This window comes from Leptonotus elevatus, chromosome 20, assembly GCF_054856555.1.
Source record: "Leptonotus elevatus isolate MCC_2025b chromosome 20, RoL_Lele_1.0, whole genome shotgun sequence".
NCBI lineage: Eukaryota > Metazoa > Chordata > Actinopteri > Syngnathiformes > Syngnathidae > Leptonotus > Leptonotus elevatus.
This window is the reverse complement of record NC_141258.1, coordinates 8,618,626-8,636,033: the sequence shown is the minus strand read 5'-3', so window position 1 is coordinate 8,636,033 and position 17,408 is coordinate 8,618,626. Positions and strand designations below refer to the sequence as shown.

At 39.6% G+C, this 17,408-nt stretch overlaps 3 protein-coding genes across 3 annotated transcripts; 1 reads left to right on the top strand and 2 right to left on the bottom strand.

Annotated features, from left to right (window-relative positions):
• Positions 1-5,446: 5,446 nt before the first annotated feature.
• On the bottom strand, positions 5,447-10,614 carry LOC147156915 (inactive all-trans-retinol 13,14-reductase). Its single transcript, XM_086064592.1, has 11 exons — positions 10,412-10,614; positions 9,354-9,536; positions 8,819-9,060; positions 8,542-8,737; positions 8,259-8,456; positions 8,062-8,181; positions 7,841-7,979; positions 6,279-6,388; positions 5,940-6,106; positions 5,714-5,873; positions 5,447-5,639 (listed from the first exon to the last, which is right to left on the bottom strand). The coding sequence occupies exons 1-11, from the start codon at positions 10,566-10,568 to the stop codon at positions 5,470-5,472; spliced, it is 1,842 nt and encodes a 613-aa protein (XP_085920718.1). The 5' UTR covers positions 10,569-10,614; the 3' UTR covers positions 5,447-5,469.
• Positions 10,615-12,533: 1,919 nt separating this feature from the next.
• Positions 12,534-13,215, bottom strand: gngt2b (guanine nucleotide binding protein (G protein), gamma transducing activity polypeptide 2b). The gene is made up of 3 exons (XM_086063634.1): positions 13,050-13,215; positions 12,868-12,956; positions 12,534-12,777 (listed from the first exon to the last, which is right to left on the bottom strand). The coding sequence occupies exons 2-3, from the start codon at positions 12,949-12,951 to the stop codon at positions 12,649-12,651; spliced, it is 213 nt and encodes a 70-aa protein (XP_085919760.1). The 5' UTR covers positions 12,952-12,956; positions 13,050-13,215; the 3' UTR covers positions 12,534-12,648.
• Positions 13,216-13,966: 751 nt separating this feature from the next.
• tmem101 (transmembrane protein 101) lies at positions 13,967-16,858 on the top strand. Its single transcript, XM_086063633.1, has 4 exons — positions 13,967-14,134; positions 14,859-15,039; positions 15,105-15,251; positions 16,311-16,858. The coding sequence occupies exons 1-4, from the start codon at positions 14,004-14,006 to the stop codon at positions 16,617-16,619; spliced, it is 768 nt and encodes a 255-aa protein (XP_085919759.1). The 5' UTR covers positions 13,967-14,003; the 3' UTR covers positions 16,620-16,858.
• Positions 16,859-17,408: the final 550 nt, after the last annotated feature.

Here is a 17,408-nt window from a genome sequence, read left to right as displayed (position 1 = left end):
GACTAAAAATGGCATGATGTATAGTGAGACTAAAAAATAACATTATTTATCGTAAGATTAAAAAAAAAAAAGACATTAGCTACCATTAGCCAGCAGAGAGGTGACGTATGCAGATGCATTTTGGCTTGTGGGCGGGCGGGGAGGCCAATGTTGTGCGCGTGCGTGTGCGTGCATGAGATGGGGGACATGATGCTGAAATGTGAGACTGCGGCTCATGTGTGAACCATCCACTGAGAGGAGGAGAAGGAGGCCGAAGAGGAGGAACGTCGTGCAGATGACTGCCAAACAAACACACGTTTAACTCTTGACACTCTTCGCACACCTCAACTCGTCATGTTGCTAAGACAAGGAAGTTTCCGTTTTCTCTCCTTTGAGTCACATCTCTCAAGATAAGAGCGGTTCGTTACAAATTCATATTTTCATGCCCAAAAGTTGTGTTTTTAGAGTTTGTGCAAAGAGTTTTATATATTTATTTATTTTTCCAGTGATAGGGGCATAATTTTTGTTTGTCTTTAAATCGTTTTTTTAACACTAAAAAGTTGTATACTGGACCAAAAATAGTGTTTCCCACTAAGCCCCCCCCCCTCCCGCTCCCCCTCTCTCTTCTCTCTCTCTTTCTCTATGTCTTAAAGTCCAACAAACAAGATAATTTACAACGAAAGTTGTCATATTACAAACAGATGAACGATGCCGACGGCTGCCACGACTCCAACTTTGAACTCTACAAACTCTCCCAATATATGACACATACGCATGTAAACAAAATGTACAGTTAAAGAGCTGAAGTTGTACACGCGTGCATTTGTGCCTGACATTGACCGTCGATTTTTGACGTGACCCATCGGGGGCGCTCTGCCGACCCCCAAAAGTGGATCCGAACAGATTTGCGGTGAGTTGACACGTTGGGAGCAGCAGGAAGGGGAAGAAGTTCAGTTTGAGGAGGAGGAGGAGGAGCGTCCGCGTCCGCCACAACTTCAGCCTTAGCCAGAGGCGTAGTTTGCTATTAGGCAGGCTACGGGTGGCGGAAGTGGAACCGTCACTTGCCTATGGGTTCGCTTCCCCGCCTGGGAAACCATGTTTGTATGTGTGCGTGTTTGAGTGCAAAAAATTTTAAAAATAAAAAGTTTGTCATTAGGCATATAGCAGGCAATTGCTTGGGGCCAACAGATTTGACACAAACTGCATATCTTTCACATTAGCAGTGCAGCAATGACAATTGATAATCTCAAATTCCCTTTTTTTTTCTTTCCAAAAAACCATGTAGGCTATAGTAAGGCGTTTTTTCTTTTTCAAAACGACCATGTTTAGTAAGGCTTTTTTTTAACAACCATGACCAAGACTTTTTTTTTTTTAAATGACCATGTATATAGTAAGATTTTTTTTTTTTAAGACCATCTATAGTGAGGCTTTTTTTTTTTTACAACCATGTATATAGCAAGGCGTTTTTTCAAAACGACCATGTATAGATTGGCGTTTAAAAAAAAAGACCATGAATATATAGTAAGGCGTTTTTTTTTTTTTAAACGACCATGTAAAAAGTTTTTTTTTTAAACATTTTAAAAGACCATGTATAGTAATGCGTTTTTTGTGAGTGCTTTTTTCCAAAAACGACCATGTATAGTAAGGCTTCTTTTTAAACGACCACGTATAAAGTTTAAAAAATATATATAATTTAAGACCATGTCTAGTAAGGCGTTTTTAGTAAGCCATTTTTTTTCTAAACAACCATGTATAGTAAGGCGTTATTTTTTCATTTTTTTCCCAAAACGACCATGTATAGTAAGGCTTTTTTTTTAAATGCCCATGTATAAAGTAAAAAAAATTTTTTTTTTAAAGACCATGTATATATAGCAAGGCGTTTTGTATATATATGTATATAGTAAAAAAATAAAATTAAAATTAAAATTAAAGACCATGTATAGTAAGGCTTTTTTTTAAAGACCATGTATAGTAACCCCCCCCCCCCCCCCCCAAACGACCATGTATAGTAAGGCTTTTTTTAAAAACGACCACGTATAAAGTTACAAAAATAATAATTTTAAGACCATGTATAGCAAGGCGGGTTTTTTTCCCAAAACGACCATGTATAGGAAGGCATTTTTAGTAAGGTCTTTTTTTTAAACGACCATGTATAAAGAGTAAAAAAACAAAAACAAATTTAAAAACCATGTATAGTAAGGCTTTTTTTTAAACAACCATGTATAGCAAGCCATTTTTTTCCCCCAAAACAACCAGGCGTTTTTTTTTGTTTTTTTTTTTCAAAAACGACCATGTATCGTAAGGCGTTTTTTAAACGACCATGTATATAGTTAAAAAACAAAAACTAATTTAAAGACCATGTATAGTAAGGCGTTTTTTAAACGACCATGTATATAGTAAAAAAAATAAAATTAAAGACCATGTATAATAAGGCGTATTTTTGGTCTGTTTTATTTTGTTTTTAAACATCCATGTATAGCAAGGCGGTTTTTTTTAACGACCATGTATGGTAAGGCGTTTTTTTTTTGTGTGTTTTTTCCAAAACGACCATGTATATATAGTAAGGCTTTTTATTAAACGACCATGTATAGTTTGGTGTTTGAAAAAAAAGACCATGTTTAGTAAAGCGTTTTCAACAGAAAAAAACGACCATGTATCGTAAGGAGTTTTTATTTAAAAACAACAATGTATAGTAAGCCGTTTTTTGAAAAATGACTACGTACAGTAAGGCATATTTTTTTATAAAAAACACAGAGGCACCCAATCACTTCTTGCTTGGGGTCGCTGAGGAATGCTACTCCGCCACTGGGCTTAGCTTCGCACTTACTTAGCACTCAAATTTAACGTGTAAACTACAACGAGTGAAATATACTTCACATTCACTGCAATAAACTGAACAAAGCAATGAGATCCAGCATGAACACTCTGTTACAAATCCCACCTTTATCGTGATAAACGTGACTGGATTCGCAGACAACGAACATGTATTCCACTGTCTTGGATTTTGCTCCTCAAAGACACAGTTAGGGATTTGCCAAATTAATTCCATCTGTGCTTATAATTTCACAGGAATAAAGTCATTTCTTAGCTTTTCATTTTTTTAAAGTTTTTTTATTTATTATATAGAACATGTTGGTCTACTCCAGGAATAATGTATTTTTTGAGGGAGAGGGATGGCATATTTTTGGAGAAGCAAAATTGTATTTTTCTAATTTAAAATATCACAGATTAAAATGTTGTTTTTTTAGATTTAAAAAAAAAAGGAAAATGTGGCAATCTTAGAAGAAAAAAAGGTTTTGGAGAATTTTTTTTAGGGTTTTGGGTTTTGGGTTTTGGGTTTTGGGTTTGGGTTTGGGTTTGGGTTAAATTAGAATTAGAAAAATATTAAGAATAAAAATGTTGAAATATTTTTTTTTAAGGAAAAGTATTTTGTTAAAGAAAATAATTGGTATTTCTCCAAAACAAAAAATGATTGAAAATGGAGGAAAATAAGAAAATACTTTCCGCATTGGTCCCAAAGAACACCGGCCCACCGGGCATCTGTCAGATGGCTCGTCCAGCTTTGTTTGTCTCCACAAATTTTTATCATATATCATGTAGTATTAGAAAGAATGGCATATTTTTGTCAACACTACATAAAAAAAATATTGACAAAAGTTTTGGTATTAAATGAAAAAGGTGATATTTTCTTACTTGGAAAAAAACCTCACATTTTTCAAGATTAGATTTTTGAGTGGGAACGTTGCAGTGGAAGTTTATTTTGGGAGTGGTGCTCTTCAACCCGCCATGCTAATTGCACGTTTTGTCTGCTGCTCAGCTTCCAGACGAGCAACCCAAGCGACTCCGCACTCATTTCGACTTCCTAAACATTCAGTGAGCCACGGATTTGTTTTGAAATCAGTAAATAGTACGTCCACAACGTTTGAATCCGACTATCACCTTGTCATAAAAAAACATTACAGAGGGTGTCGAGTAAAACATGACACTGGCTGCCTACCTTTGTTTCTACGGTTGTCACCAAGTCACATAATTTAATACCAAAAGTAGAAAAAAATAACACAAAAACAATAACACCATGTGTACAAAATAACACGTTAAAGAGGCATAATACAGTCACAAGTACTACTTATAAAGTGTAATGTGAAAGCCGCTTTTAATTTCTGTTCCTGTCATAAAGTTATGCTTCAATATAAGAGTGCTAACATGAAGCGCAGTGTGAGCAAGTTAGATAAACAACCACAACAAAAACGTGACCAATAGCCAAGTATAGCTAACAATACTGCTAGCTCAAATGTAGGCTACTAGCTATCTTAGCTAGTAGTTTAAATGTAGGCTACTAGCTATATTAGCTAGCATATAGTTAGCTATCCTTGCCCACTGGTCCCATTTTGTTTTTTTGCCTATTTCAGCTATTAATGTTCTCATAGACACTGATCATGATCTCGTAAGCACATTCAATTGTAAATTGGATTTTTGATCAAATACAATATCGTTGGCAGGAATGGTGAGCCATTTTAGATGGATACGCTAATAAAGGTAAACGTATTCATTTAAACGTCCTCAGCCCCGAAAACGAGTCCCCCTCCAGTCCTGGTAAGAAATAGCCCTCGCTCGGTGCGCTTGGCGTCCCATCAACCGGTCGGACAGAGGGGGCATTCATCCCCTCGGACCCCTCACTGCTGAAGTTTGTCTGGCGGCCGTTTAGCGAGGAAATGTTCACTTAGTGCAGGAAGTTTGAGGTTTCCCTCAAAATGTTTGATTTCAGCGTTAAAGCAAACAGCGAGGGGGGGGGGGGATGGGGGTGAGACGACAGGTTGCAAATAGTCAGGTGGGGACCTCACAGGTGGCGGTTAGCATGATGGAACTACAGCACCTTTTTCACACTTCAGCATTTGAATTTGCTCAACTTTTTCACTCGTTAAAAGTATTAGGGAGAAAAAAAATGTCGAGAAATATTCACACTCACTTCCAAAAATAAATATTTAATGACATTTTTCTTTTCTTTTTTTCCAGGAAAAATGCCAAATGGAAGAAGCATTATAGTACAACAATAAAGTCATGTGTTAACAATTAGTCATATTTTAATTTTTATTTTTTTTTAAATAAATCCGATTTTCTTTGAGATTATGACTTTTATTTTTTCGAAAAGCAAAAGACTGATTTTTTCTTAGAAGAAAATTCTCAATGTTATGAAATTCACATTTTTCAAGTCATAATAAATAACAAAATTATAATAAGATTGTCTATTCTCAGAGTAAATATTAATTGAATTTCATAGTTCTTCCCAGTGGAATAAAAGCATTCCCATAAAAAAAGTAAAAAGATTAAATGACATGTCTTGACGACCGACAACAATCGATACATTCATCTCTGCTATCTTACATAAATAAGACAACAATCAATAAAATTCACATGAAAATATGTCATGGAGCTACTCTTTGATCACCTACAAAAGTATTTTTTTATAAAAAAAACAAAAAAACGGACAGCTCACTGAAGTTTCTTCCGTGCCAGCAGGGCCAGCTCTTTAGCTTTGCGCCGTTTCAGCTTCTTCTTCAAGAAGAGCAAGTCGATGTAGACGATGCGGTCCAGCACGGCCGAGGCGCAAAGGACGCCGCCGTGCAGCGCTCCCGCGATTCCGCAGCTGAACACATCTTGGCCTGGAAAACACAAATCGGCATTTCGTTGAACTCGGCGCGTCACAAAATAATTTGTTGTCATGAGTTGTCCTTACCGGAGAGGTAGAGGTTCTTGACGGGAGTGTGGCAGCGGTTCCTCGCCACCGCCTCGGCTTGGAAGCGCTCCAGGTTATGCTCAGCCGAGTACATGGCGCCGCGCTGGGCGCCCAGGTAGTGCGTGTTGGTCAGGGGCGTGGCCACGTCCTGGAAGACCAACTGGAGGGCAGACGGTGGTGGTTAAAAAAACGTTATGGCAAACCTTCCCTGGACCCAAGACCTCACCTTGTCTTTGATTTTTGGGAACAACTGGCAGGCCCAGTCAAAGAGCTTGTTGGCGAATCTCATTTTGTAGTTGTGATATTCGTCGCCGCGTTTGCGGACCGTGGTATCCGTCCACTCCTCGAACCATTCGTACTTCACCATGGTCAGGATGGTCATGCAAGATTTTCCTGTGGACACCATTTATGGATGTCACAACTTTCTATGCAACGTAGCCTCATTTTGGGTGAGCTATGGACAATTTTGAGTCTTCAATGAACCTCATTTGCATGTTTTGGGAATGTGACCGGAAGCCGAAGAACCGAACGTGTGCACTATAACACTAACGTGTTGCTTTTGTACCAGGGTGTCTTATCTTGGCCTCCGGGTCTTTGGACGACGGCATGGTGATGAACATCATGGGGATGTTGTCTGGTGCTTCCTCTTTGCTCAAAGCAAAAAAGTCCTCCATCCTGCAACAAACACAAAGAGGACACATCTTAAAATGGGAGTTATCCAAAAAAAAATGTTCCTGGATGAGCCTGTGCTCCATCTAGATGACCAGATTAGAATTGCAGCTCGCTTAGAACAAAGTCAAACAATAACTCAGTAACTTTTCCTTCCATTGATCACATGTGGAAAACTTCTGGGAGCGCTCCCGGTAGAACGGGTTCACACAAAACTCTTCTTATACAACACTACCCCCTGGTGGCTGATATTTACATCCAGGATCCCAACATGACGACGCTTTAGAAAGACTGGATAATACTGAGGAAGACAGAACTAGACTGAAAAGGAGCGAAGAAGGCTAAAGAAAATGGGGAAGTCACCCCCCACACACACACACCCAAAAAAAAAAAGCATTCTTGACACTAATATGTTATATGTGACCTCACTAGTCTAAACATGACATTCTGATAAATATTACATTTGTGGAATATGAGTTAAGCAGAAAAATCCAGCTGTTTTTAACCATTTCAAGGGGCGGCCATTTTGCCACTTGCTGTCGACTGAAGATGACATCACAGTTGCTCAGGGCTCAAGTAACAACCAATCACAGCTCAGCTTCAGAAATCAGGTGAGCTGTGATTGGCCGTTACCTGAGCAACATTGATGTCATCTTCAGTCGACAGCAAGTAACAAAATGGCCACCCCTTGAGATGGACAAAAACGGCATGACAAAGATTGAAAATGGTTGAATAATAGGACTGGAGTAGACTTATAAAGACTGAAGAGGACTGAAAGGGACTGGAGAAGATGGAAAAGGACAGAAGATGGGACTGAAAAATACTGAAGAGGACGATGAGGGCTGAAGAGGGCCTAGGAAGACTGAAGACTAGGACTGAAAAATACTGAAAAGGACAAAAGAGGACCGAAGAAGACTGAAGAGGACTGATAAATTAAAGAAGACCAAAGAGGACTAAATAAGACCTTCAGATAACTGCAGAGGGCCTAGAAAGACTGAAGACTAGGACTGAAAAGGACTGAAAAATACTGAAGAGGACAAAAGAGGACTGAAGAAGACTGAAGAGGACTAAAGAGGACTAAAGAGGACGGATAAATTAAAGAAGACTAAAGAGGACTAAAGAAGACCTTCAGATAACTGCAGAGGGCCTAGAAGGACTGAAGACTAGGACTGAAAAGGACTGAAAAGGACTGAAAAATACTGAAGAATGCTAGCAAAGACCAAAGAGGATTAAAGTAGACCAAAGACAGAAGAATGCTGAATATGACTGTAAAGGGCCTCTAGGAAGACTGAAGAAGACTAAAAATGACTGAAGATGGACGTGTACCACTGAAAACTGAGGACTGAAGAAGACCAAGGAGGATCAAAAGTGACTGAAGAGATTAGAAGAAGACTGAAGAAGACCCGGGAAAAAAACCCCTTAAAAGAACACTTAAGACCGGTGTGTTCGTCTACGTACGATTTGTCCATGTCGTTGTTTTTGAACAGCCAGAAATTTGTGGATTCGAGACCGAGCTCCTCCTCGGTGCCGTCGAAACCAGAGAAGACCAAGACGGATCCTCTGCCGTGCTTCATCATGTTCAGCCTCTCCTGGATGTCTGCAGAGGGACAACGCTGCCTCGTTCTGAACCTCGCACATTCTGAATCGGATGAACCAAAAGAGTTGCTATTGCGTCACACCTGGCTTGACCTGGATCTCGGGGGGTAGAAGTTTCTGGAAGGTGGTGAAGATGCCGCAATTTGAGACAACCACCGGGGCGTGGATCTCCACCTCGTCTCCGCCTTTCCTCACCTTCACACCTGCCACGTGACACAGTGTTGAAGTCCTCACTCTTAAGAGTATTCAGTCTCCACCTGGGCGGGATTCATTGTCTCACCGTGCGCCGCCCCCTTGTCGTCGACCAGGATCTGCGAGACGGGTGCTCGCACCAGGCAGTTGCCGCCGTACTTCTGAATGGTGCGGATGATGTTGAAGGCGATCTCGCTGGCGCCGCCTTTGGGGTAATACGCCCCTCGTTTGTAGTGATGGACCAAGAGGGCATTTATCAAAATACTGGAGTCCTTTGGAGGTACACCTGACAAGATATAAGAACATTGGATCACCACTTTGTATCAACTCCAACACGAGAACACTTGAGGTCGTCTGAAAGCAGGACACACCGTAGAAAAGGTACGAAAAGATGACATGGAGATCCTTGTTAGTGGTCAGTGTGTTCACCAACTCGGTCGCAGACGTTCCGGTGAGGCGGAAAACCGGCGAGGCCAGGTCTGCGATTCCCGATTTCAACAGGAACAAAGACAACCACTGCGGGATAAGCTTCAGGGTTGCCAGGTAGTGAGTCTTCTTGGCTGAGATCTGGCGGACAGAAAATTGGGGTTGACCATGTCGGACGTACCTTCAGGCGGGGGGCCGTTGGGATAAGCAAGCCTGCGGTACCTTCATGATCTTGAAGAAGGTCTCGATGGCCTCCGCGTCGTCGGGAAACTGCTTCAAGAGGTGAGCCTTCATCTCCGTTTTGCCCGAGACGATGGTGTACTCCCGTTTGTCGTCCCCCTGGCCGATTTGGATGGTATCGAAGTGGGGCTTTAGCTCCTGGAACTCCAGCTGACCCTCCGACAGCTGGTCAAAGATGATGCGCAGCAGGCTGTTCTCGTGGAGCTGACCAATGTAGTGAAGGCCTGCGAGGACGGGACCAGATTTTCCTCAACATTTGGAGACAAAAAGGCAATGTGGAGTATTTTTAACCGTTCTACACCGCTATCACTGTTTGGGTTAGCATTAGCATACCAATGCTAACTTCAAATGTTTTCATATTGTTTCTCATGTCTTTAGGAACTGTGATTAAGGGTTAGGAATCAGGATTATGGTTTCGGAAGTCATTGTTAGGGATTAGGGGCTAGATTTAGCTTTATGGTTAGCTGTTAGCGGTAAGGGTGTGATTGCGTTATGGTTAGCATTAGCATTACCATACCAACGTCAAACTCAAAGCCTTTCTCGATGTAGGTGTGGCAGCAGCCTCCGGCCTGGTCGTGCTGCTCTAGAACCAGAACCTTCTTGCCCGCCTTGGCGAGCGTGGCGCCCGCAGCCAGCCCGCCAATGCCACTGCCGATCACAATGACGTCCAAGTCCCGTGGCACCTTGTCCAGGCTGAAACCTGCGCACATCGTTTACATAAGCAACTGAGGAATGTCCAGACATCATAAACGTTATCGCGTTGCACAATTGGCCGTGTGTTACAGTTTGAACGTTGATCTCGTTTCCTAAAGCTATTCAACGCTACAGCTGAGTTGATAGCGTAATCAGCGAGTCATAATTCCATTATGACAAAAAACAAGCCGTCGTACTGCTAATCATTTATATACTGTAGAGGCTCTTGACAGGTCAATTGATAAAACGTTTTTATTAGCTCATCTCAGCATGACTGAAATTATGCTAGCGTAGTTAAGATAATGCTAGTTCGCTTTCAGTTTTCTGACATTTTAAATGAACACATTTGTTAAACATAACATGACAAATATAAAATAATAATTGCTAAGAATAAAAAAGAGAACATTGGTTTTATTTCTACATTTTTTGTTCTTATATTCCACAAAAAGTTGTTATGCTAAACGCAACAATTAAGATAATCTTAGTTTCAATCAAAATTGCAAACAAACTGAATAAAAACATGAAACTGTTATTGAGATAGTATTTAAGAGGTTTTCAATTGTACTTGTGTCATACTGAAAGTTCATCCTAATATTAATTTATTAAAATAAGTTTAAAAAAAACAGCTCTAAGGTCACACAATTTTGAGATATACAAGGTTTTGGCGATATGCTAAATGCTAAAACTAAGGTTAGCTTTGTTCAATGTTGCACACAGAAAACTGAATAAAAACATGAACATTTTTTATTATGAAGTATTTATTATTCATGCATGTATAAAGAGGTTTTTTTTTTTTAAGGAGAAAAAAAAGACGAGATGCACAATTTTTTAATTGAGGCCAGTCTTGGGGTTAGGATTAGGAAGGCATTATTATTGTCTTACCTTGCTTGATGACTTTGTCTCGCTTCTTCTGGTCCAATTCTCGCGGTCCAGGAGGCCTGACACATTCCAAGGAGAAGGGGCTGCGCTTGCCGAAAAGGTACCAGTAGGTGGCCCCCAACCACACCACCAACAACACTACGAATACGAGGAGCCACATTGTGGAAGCGACAGTTGAATGCGAATGTTGTTTCTCCTGTCCCGGACGCTCCTTTTAGTAGGCGCCGCACGGTTGGTGGCACGGGGGGGGGGGGGGGGGGGGGGGGTGTTGACATGTCATGACAGCCCACGTCATAACTAGTCATAAAGATAACAAGACCCTCATGTTGTTGTGACTTTTACACCACAGCAGCTGTGACTCGTTTTATTTCTCATTTTAAATGTAGTCATACTTAATTTTATACTAAATTTAAAATATATATATATATATACATATGAGGCTTTGCAACATATTTTGTTGTGATTTCAAACGAAGCAGCAGTTCGCCACAATAAATTCGGTATCTCTCAATTATGCTTATCTGATAAGACAATTAAGATAACAAGCGCCCTGTGGACAAGTCACTTTTGACTTTACACGTGCATGTGTAAAGTTTTCCAGTTAGTGGGTCTTTACGAAATGAGCGCAACTCACAATCAGGACTGTTACCAAATGGTGCAAATGTATTTTGACCCAATGACATGTTGTTGTTTTTTTTTAATCACGTAAACCATTTCATGAGATCTTTGCACCTCAACCACGCGAACAAGGCAACAGATTGACAAAATGACAGCAGCATTAAAAAGGCAAGTTGAGTGCAAAACACTCCGTCAGATGATGTAAGGTGTAAACAAGAACACAAACATGTCGCAACCTTTCATGATAGCAAAGCTAAAAGGAAGTCCCTCAAGGTCGCCATTCAAACGATAAACTACCACCAACATTTGAGGAAGGGCTAACATGTTATAAAGAAGATTTTACCCTATGTGCTAAACAAGGTCAAAGGACTAATGGCAGTAATTGGAACACAAAATACACATTACAACGAAAATTTGACCTAACTTACTATACGTATAAATCAACAGAATTGTTCGTCCAGTTTTTCTAGGTCACTTCATGCTTGTGACTCAAAAAATAATTTCTGTCCCAACACACGCACGCACAAAAAAAGTGATATAGGGTATGTGGGGTGGGGTTAGGTTTAAAAAGGTACAGGAACTAGTAAGCTCAACATTCAGTTTAAAACTTTAGAAACTGAAGTAGGAATTTTAGCAAGCTAGCAAAAATGACTAGATTATTTTTACTGGTTGCTAGGCAGAATTCACAGAACACTATTATTTTTGCCAAACACTTCAATAAAAACAATAATAACACAGGACTCTTGATCGATGCACTAAACCATGCAGCAACATTCATGATAAAAACTTCAAGTTTAAACATTTTTACTAATCACTTCACGCTTCTTGCTAGATAAAATTCATGAGGCTCGATCATTTATTTCCCAAAACATTTCATTGGTTACTTGTGGCAAAGAGAATCGGTACGAACATGACCTTTTTAAACACCAAACGACCCAAATAAAATTTACTTTAAAACTTAACAAATATTGCGAGTTTAGCTTGCTAACTAGCATGAATGTAAATCCACAAAATTGTCACTTGTACACAATATTTGTAAGAAAACTTCACTAACACAAGAATATTAGCTTGCTAGCATGAATGCTAATCAACTGAATTGTTTGGTTTATTTTTCCAGGTGACACTTGTTGCTATGCAAAATTTATGGGGCACAATTATTTCAGCCCCAAAAACATGCCATTTCCATGGAAACAACACTCACATGATGGAATATACTCGTGCAAAATAATAAAAAATAGAAGTTTTCCAGCATCAAGTTGTCAAATAATGAAATTAATATACATGTCACCCCCCGTTAATAAACACGTCAGACACAAGCTGCTTCCTGACCTGGAAAGACTAATTGGATGATGTGAAGCCTACACAAAGACATAGGAAGCGACGCTGCCACACGCAAGTCAATCCTATTAGGAGTTTGACCAAAGCATTTAACCTTCTATGGGGGGTGATGAGCATCCAAGTACCATCAAACACGAGCAATTTCAAAGAATAACAATCAGGACTCAATGTTGTTTCAGCTAGTTGCATTTAATTACAAATGGCCACACTTTACACATCTGATCTGGCTACCGTTCTGTACATTGCGTATCCTGGTTGGAGGTGGTAGAAAATTCCGGCTGTGTGCTATGTGATTAAGCAGCCGCCCTTGTCCCCCTTGTAGGGGTTCTTGTCGTCGGGGACGCCCTTGATGAGCGGGTCGTTGGGAAGCAGCGCTTCTACAAAGGAGATTGTTTCTGCGCAGTTTGCACCCATCTGGAAAATAAGTCATATATTGGATTGGGAGTATTTGAGGGGAGATATAAAAAAGTGGATTATTATTATTGTTTTGTTTTTTTAACTTACTGGTGTTCTTGGTGTGTCCACTTCTTTCTTCAGCTGCTCCAACTCCATTTTCAGGATCTCCTTATCGGACATATCCCGAGCCATCCTGACTGTAGAGACAAACCAAATCCATCCTCAATCCAAACATTCCCACGATATCACCACATCCCAAATCAATGGAAATTCCCAATAGGAAAACTTACCTGTGGAATGGCGGGGATCCCCAACAAGCAAAGAGAAAAGTGTCCTAGTAAGAGCTCATGTACCGGTCTTCGCACCGACTGACCGACTCGTCCTGTCCCACTGCTCTTCATCCCGGCTCATCTGATCACCTGATGTCACCAATCCGCCGTGAGTGGATTAAACAATCAGGAATCGTGAACGCTTCCAGGAAGAAGGGGGACGAAGATTTGCAGGCAACATAGAAGGGAAAGTGTCACAAACAAAGTTCAGGGCTTGGAGTCTATGTCTTAAGAAAAACATGCCTAGTTGCAAGAATAAAATCATTTAAAAAAAAATACATAAAATAAGACATGAACAATAGACAGTCTGCGTTCCATTTTTTTTACTCAGCATAACATTTAAACATCACAGTGCACATGTTTACATGGTGTTCTCAATAAAAACATAATTATATGCGTGGTATTACTTCAAGCAAGGTTGTCCTTGGTTTTTCTATCTTAAACCTAAGCAGGAGTGAGTCTGTTAAGCCATTTTCAGAATTGGGTTAGTCTCTTTAACCTGGCATCTTAAATTCAGTGGCATCACCATGGAGTAGCCACAGTAAACTTTTTTTTCTTCAGAAAAACACCATAAAAGTATGTCTTCAAGACAATCCTTAATTTAAAGATATAAATATTTCATTAATATGTAAATTAAATAGTAAAAGAGCCGTAACCCAATAGAAAAAAATATACATACTTCTCCTTTTCTCCTCTAAGTGGCAGCGTTCAAAATAATGTCCTTCTCTGAACCTTTCCGGGACCTGTCAGTTCTGTCAGCCAATAGCAAGACGCCTTTGTCTCGCGCAAAATGTCCCTTTCAAAATAAGAGAATCCGAGGACTCCATTCTACTAATTTACTTTGTCGAAACTGACAAAAGCTTTTACTTTGACGCGATGTAGTCCAATGTGGCGCGACCGTCGAACACGGCAAACATGGCGGCGCCAAGTAGGAAGCAGCTGTTGAGGTTTCTCAGCCAGTTGGGCGCCTTTATTTTGACCCGATTTGGATTCTGGAACTGCTTCTGTATGTTGATGCTGTTTGCTGAACGAGCTGACTCCAAAAGGTAATGAAATATATTCAAATGACCGACGGGAGTGTCTTTAAAAGTCGCCATGTTTGTTTAAGTTAGCCGAAAAGCTAACATCAACCCCCATCGGCATTCATTGTGATGGAATGTCGAAATAGTCGAATTTGATTTAGAGACGACTTGTGCATATTTGCTGGTGGAATACATCAAACTTTTTCTGGGGGTTCCAAATTTGAGAGTGTGTTGGTCTTCTGAGACCGACACGCCCTCCAGACTTGCCCTGTAATTACGTAGATGTGTATCAGTCTCAACTAGCTTATGCCCCGAATAACTACAACGTAAAAAAAGAAAAAGAAAAAAATATTTAAAAAATAATTTAAATAACGAATAAATATAGCGAATAAAAATGTTTGACATACATTTAAATTTGATATAAAAAATTCATCAATTCACTGGTTTTCTGCTTTGCTTTATCACCCTAAGATACCACAAGAGGGTGCCAAAGTACTGCTTTCATAGTAGACCGGGCTTTGGAACCATCTTTGTGCTCAGGAACTGATGAAGTGACAAAAGGCGCTTCTATTAGGACGACAGTAGCCTTATTTAGCTAGTGACAAGGGAAAAAATTCTAACAAAGTTGATGAAATGCCCATTCCTAGCTATGTCTACACTAGAAATATAGAATGTGATTTTTTTTGTACAATGAATAATACTACTTGTCAATAGCATGGTAAGATATATTTTGGATTGTCGCCTACAGGAAGCCAGACATCCACGTGCCATACCTGTACGTGGACATGGGGGCGGCGGTGCTGTGCGCCAGCTTCATGTCGTTCGGGGTGAAGCGGCGTTGGTTCGCCATGGCCGCCGCGATCCAGCTGGCGGTCAGCACGTATGCAGCGTACGTCGGCGAGCAGGTGCACTACGGCGACTGGCTCAAGGTGAGCGTCCCGACAGGTGTCAGTCAAACGTGACGGAGTGGACAAATAACTGACCCCTTCCGCAGGTGCGCATGTACTCCCGAGCGCTTGCCATCATCGGGGGCTTCCTGGTTCTGGCCAGCGGGGCGGGTGAGGTGTACCGTCAGAAAGCACGAAGCAGGTCCATGCAATCCACCGGACAAATTTTCCTGGGAATCTACCTCATTTGCGTGGTAAGATGTCCATTGCAACGCTCATTTTACAGTTTGTATCAAGGACCATTTTTGTTTTTGTAAGGTTATAGTAGACTTTTGGGGAAAAATAACTTTTGATCTGCAAAAAATGCTTTCTGCTTTTCAGTTGCCCCAGGCGGGGGGAAAAACGTGCATCTTAATAATTATTCAAATATTATGATCAAATTATATTTTATTTTAAGTTAAGGTTAAACATTTTTACATGAAAATATTTCAGTACTGAAAAAAATGTTGCTGTCCAGACAATTTAATATTTTAGCTATATTTTATAAAAACTAAATAAATGCTAGCTTTAGTTGATTCAATTTTTTTGGCTTTGCAGTCCTTTTTTTTTTTAAAGCAAATTTATAAAATTAAAATCATTAGATTTTTATGTCTGTTAATTCTAATTGAAATTCGCGTTGTTGTTTTTTTGCATTATCCTATGAATATAAAATATTTTCAACTATTAAGCTTAATAAAAATAACAATTAATTTGTTGCAGTCTTAAAATTACATTTTTTAAGCATTACCTAATTTAAAATAGATAATCCGTTTTGGTTCATACAAATTGTGTCCCCCCCCCCTTAAAAAATATTTCATAAATGGAAAATGTTAATATACTATTTTATTTGAGGTTTATTTTAAAAGTCTAAAATACTTTTAGTATTTACTAGATTATCTCAATTTGCTGCAGCCCCCCCCCCTAAAAAACAAACACTTTCCAGTGGTACAATGTACTTTCATATTTAATATTCAAATTTTTGCCTTGTTTGTTATATCAAATTGCTGCAATTTAGCATTAAAACAAATTAAATACTTCAAATTGAAACTTTAGGATCAAATATTTGAAAACCCACAATTTAATCAAGATATTCTTTAACTGTAGCATTTTATCAGCACTCATTTGATAACATATGGGTCCTCCACTAGAAAAAACTAATAGCTATATTGATAAAAATATAGAATTTACCTTCAAGAGAAAAAAAGCTTTACATCGTCAGCATCATGATAGCCTTTAAAAGAAACAAAATGGTACCTGTGGGTGTGTGCTTTTAGGTGTACTCGCTGCAGCATAGCAAGGAGGACCGTCTGTCCTACTTGAACCACCTGCCGGGCGGCGAGGTGGCGCTGGCGCTCCTCGCGGCGATGATGGGCGCGCTGGCTCTGGCCTTCCTGTCGGGGCGCTACGTGCGCACGGCGGCGCAGGTCCTGGCCACGGTCCTGCCGCTGATTGTGCTGCTCATCGACGGCAACCTGGGCTACTGGCACCACACGCGCAAGGTGGAGTTCTGGAACCAGATGAAGCTCATCGGGCACAACGTGGGAATCTTCGGCGCCGCGCTCATCCTGGCCACGGATGCTTAGGGACTAAAATTTTATTTAAAAAAAAAAACAGCCAACATGCTGCTGCCCAAGCCTTTTGGTGCAGTCAAACATCCTTGGGCTGGAAGTCGTCTGAAAGGGAAACTCCAAGCTGGTCGATGCTAGAAAACGACATATTATTTAACTTTTTTTTTTGTTTTGAAAGCCTTTGATGTAAATATGTCATTTTTATACAATTGCATTGTGTTTTTTATGTCATTAAAATGAGCTGATGATGCAAATTCACTGTGTGGAGTCATAGGAATTAAATTTAGCCTCAATAGGGATCATAATTACATAATTTTTCTAAAATTGACCATTGAAAAAAACAACTAAGTATCAATTATACACTTTTCCATCCGCCTTTGTATAATAAAATTTTAGGAAGTTGAATTATACAAATGTTCATTCAAATAATCGGTGTCCAGAATTCAATTTACATTAAAAAAATAATAAATAAATGTAATAGTGAAATATAATTTTTGCTGCAAATTTTTTTTTTGTGTTACTTAAAAAAAATAACACTTAGATTAATTTAAGTTACAAAATGATGCTTAACCACTAAGCAAGATTTCATATAAATTCATGGTCGTGTCTAAATTGCTACAGGGTTACCGCTGCTAAAGTACATTATTATTGTTATTAAAATACTTAAAATGTAGAGACATTCTACTGGCATAATTCTAATCCCACCCCCCCATATTTTTTTCAAAAAAAAAAAAAAAATGAAGTAAGAAATAGAAATGGGCATACCCACGACGGCAAAAATGCAGAAAAAATGCTACATTGTGA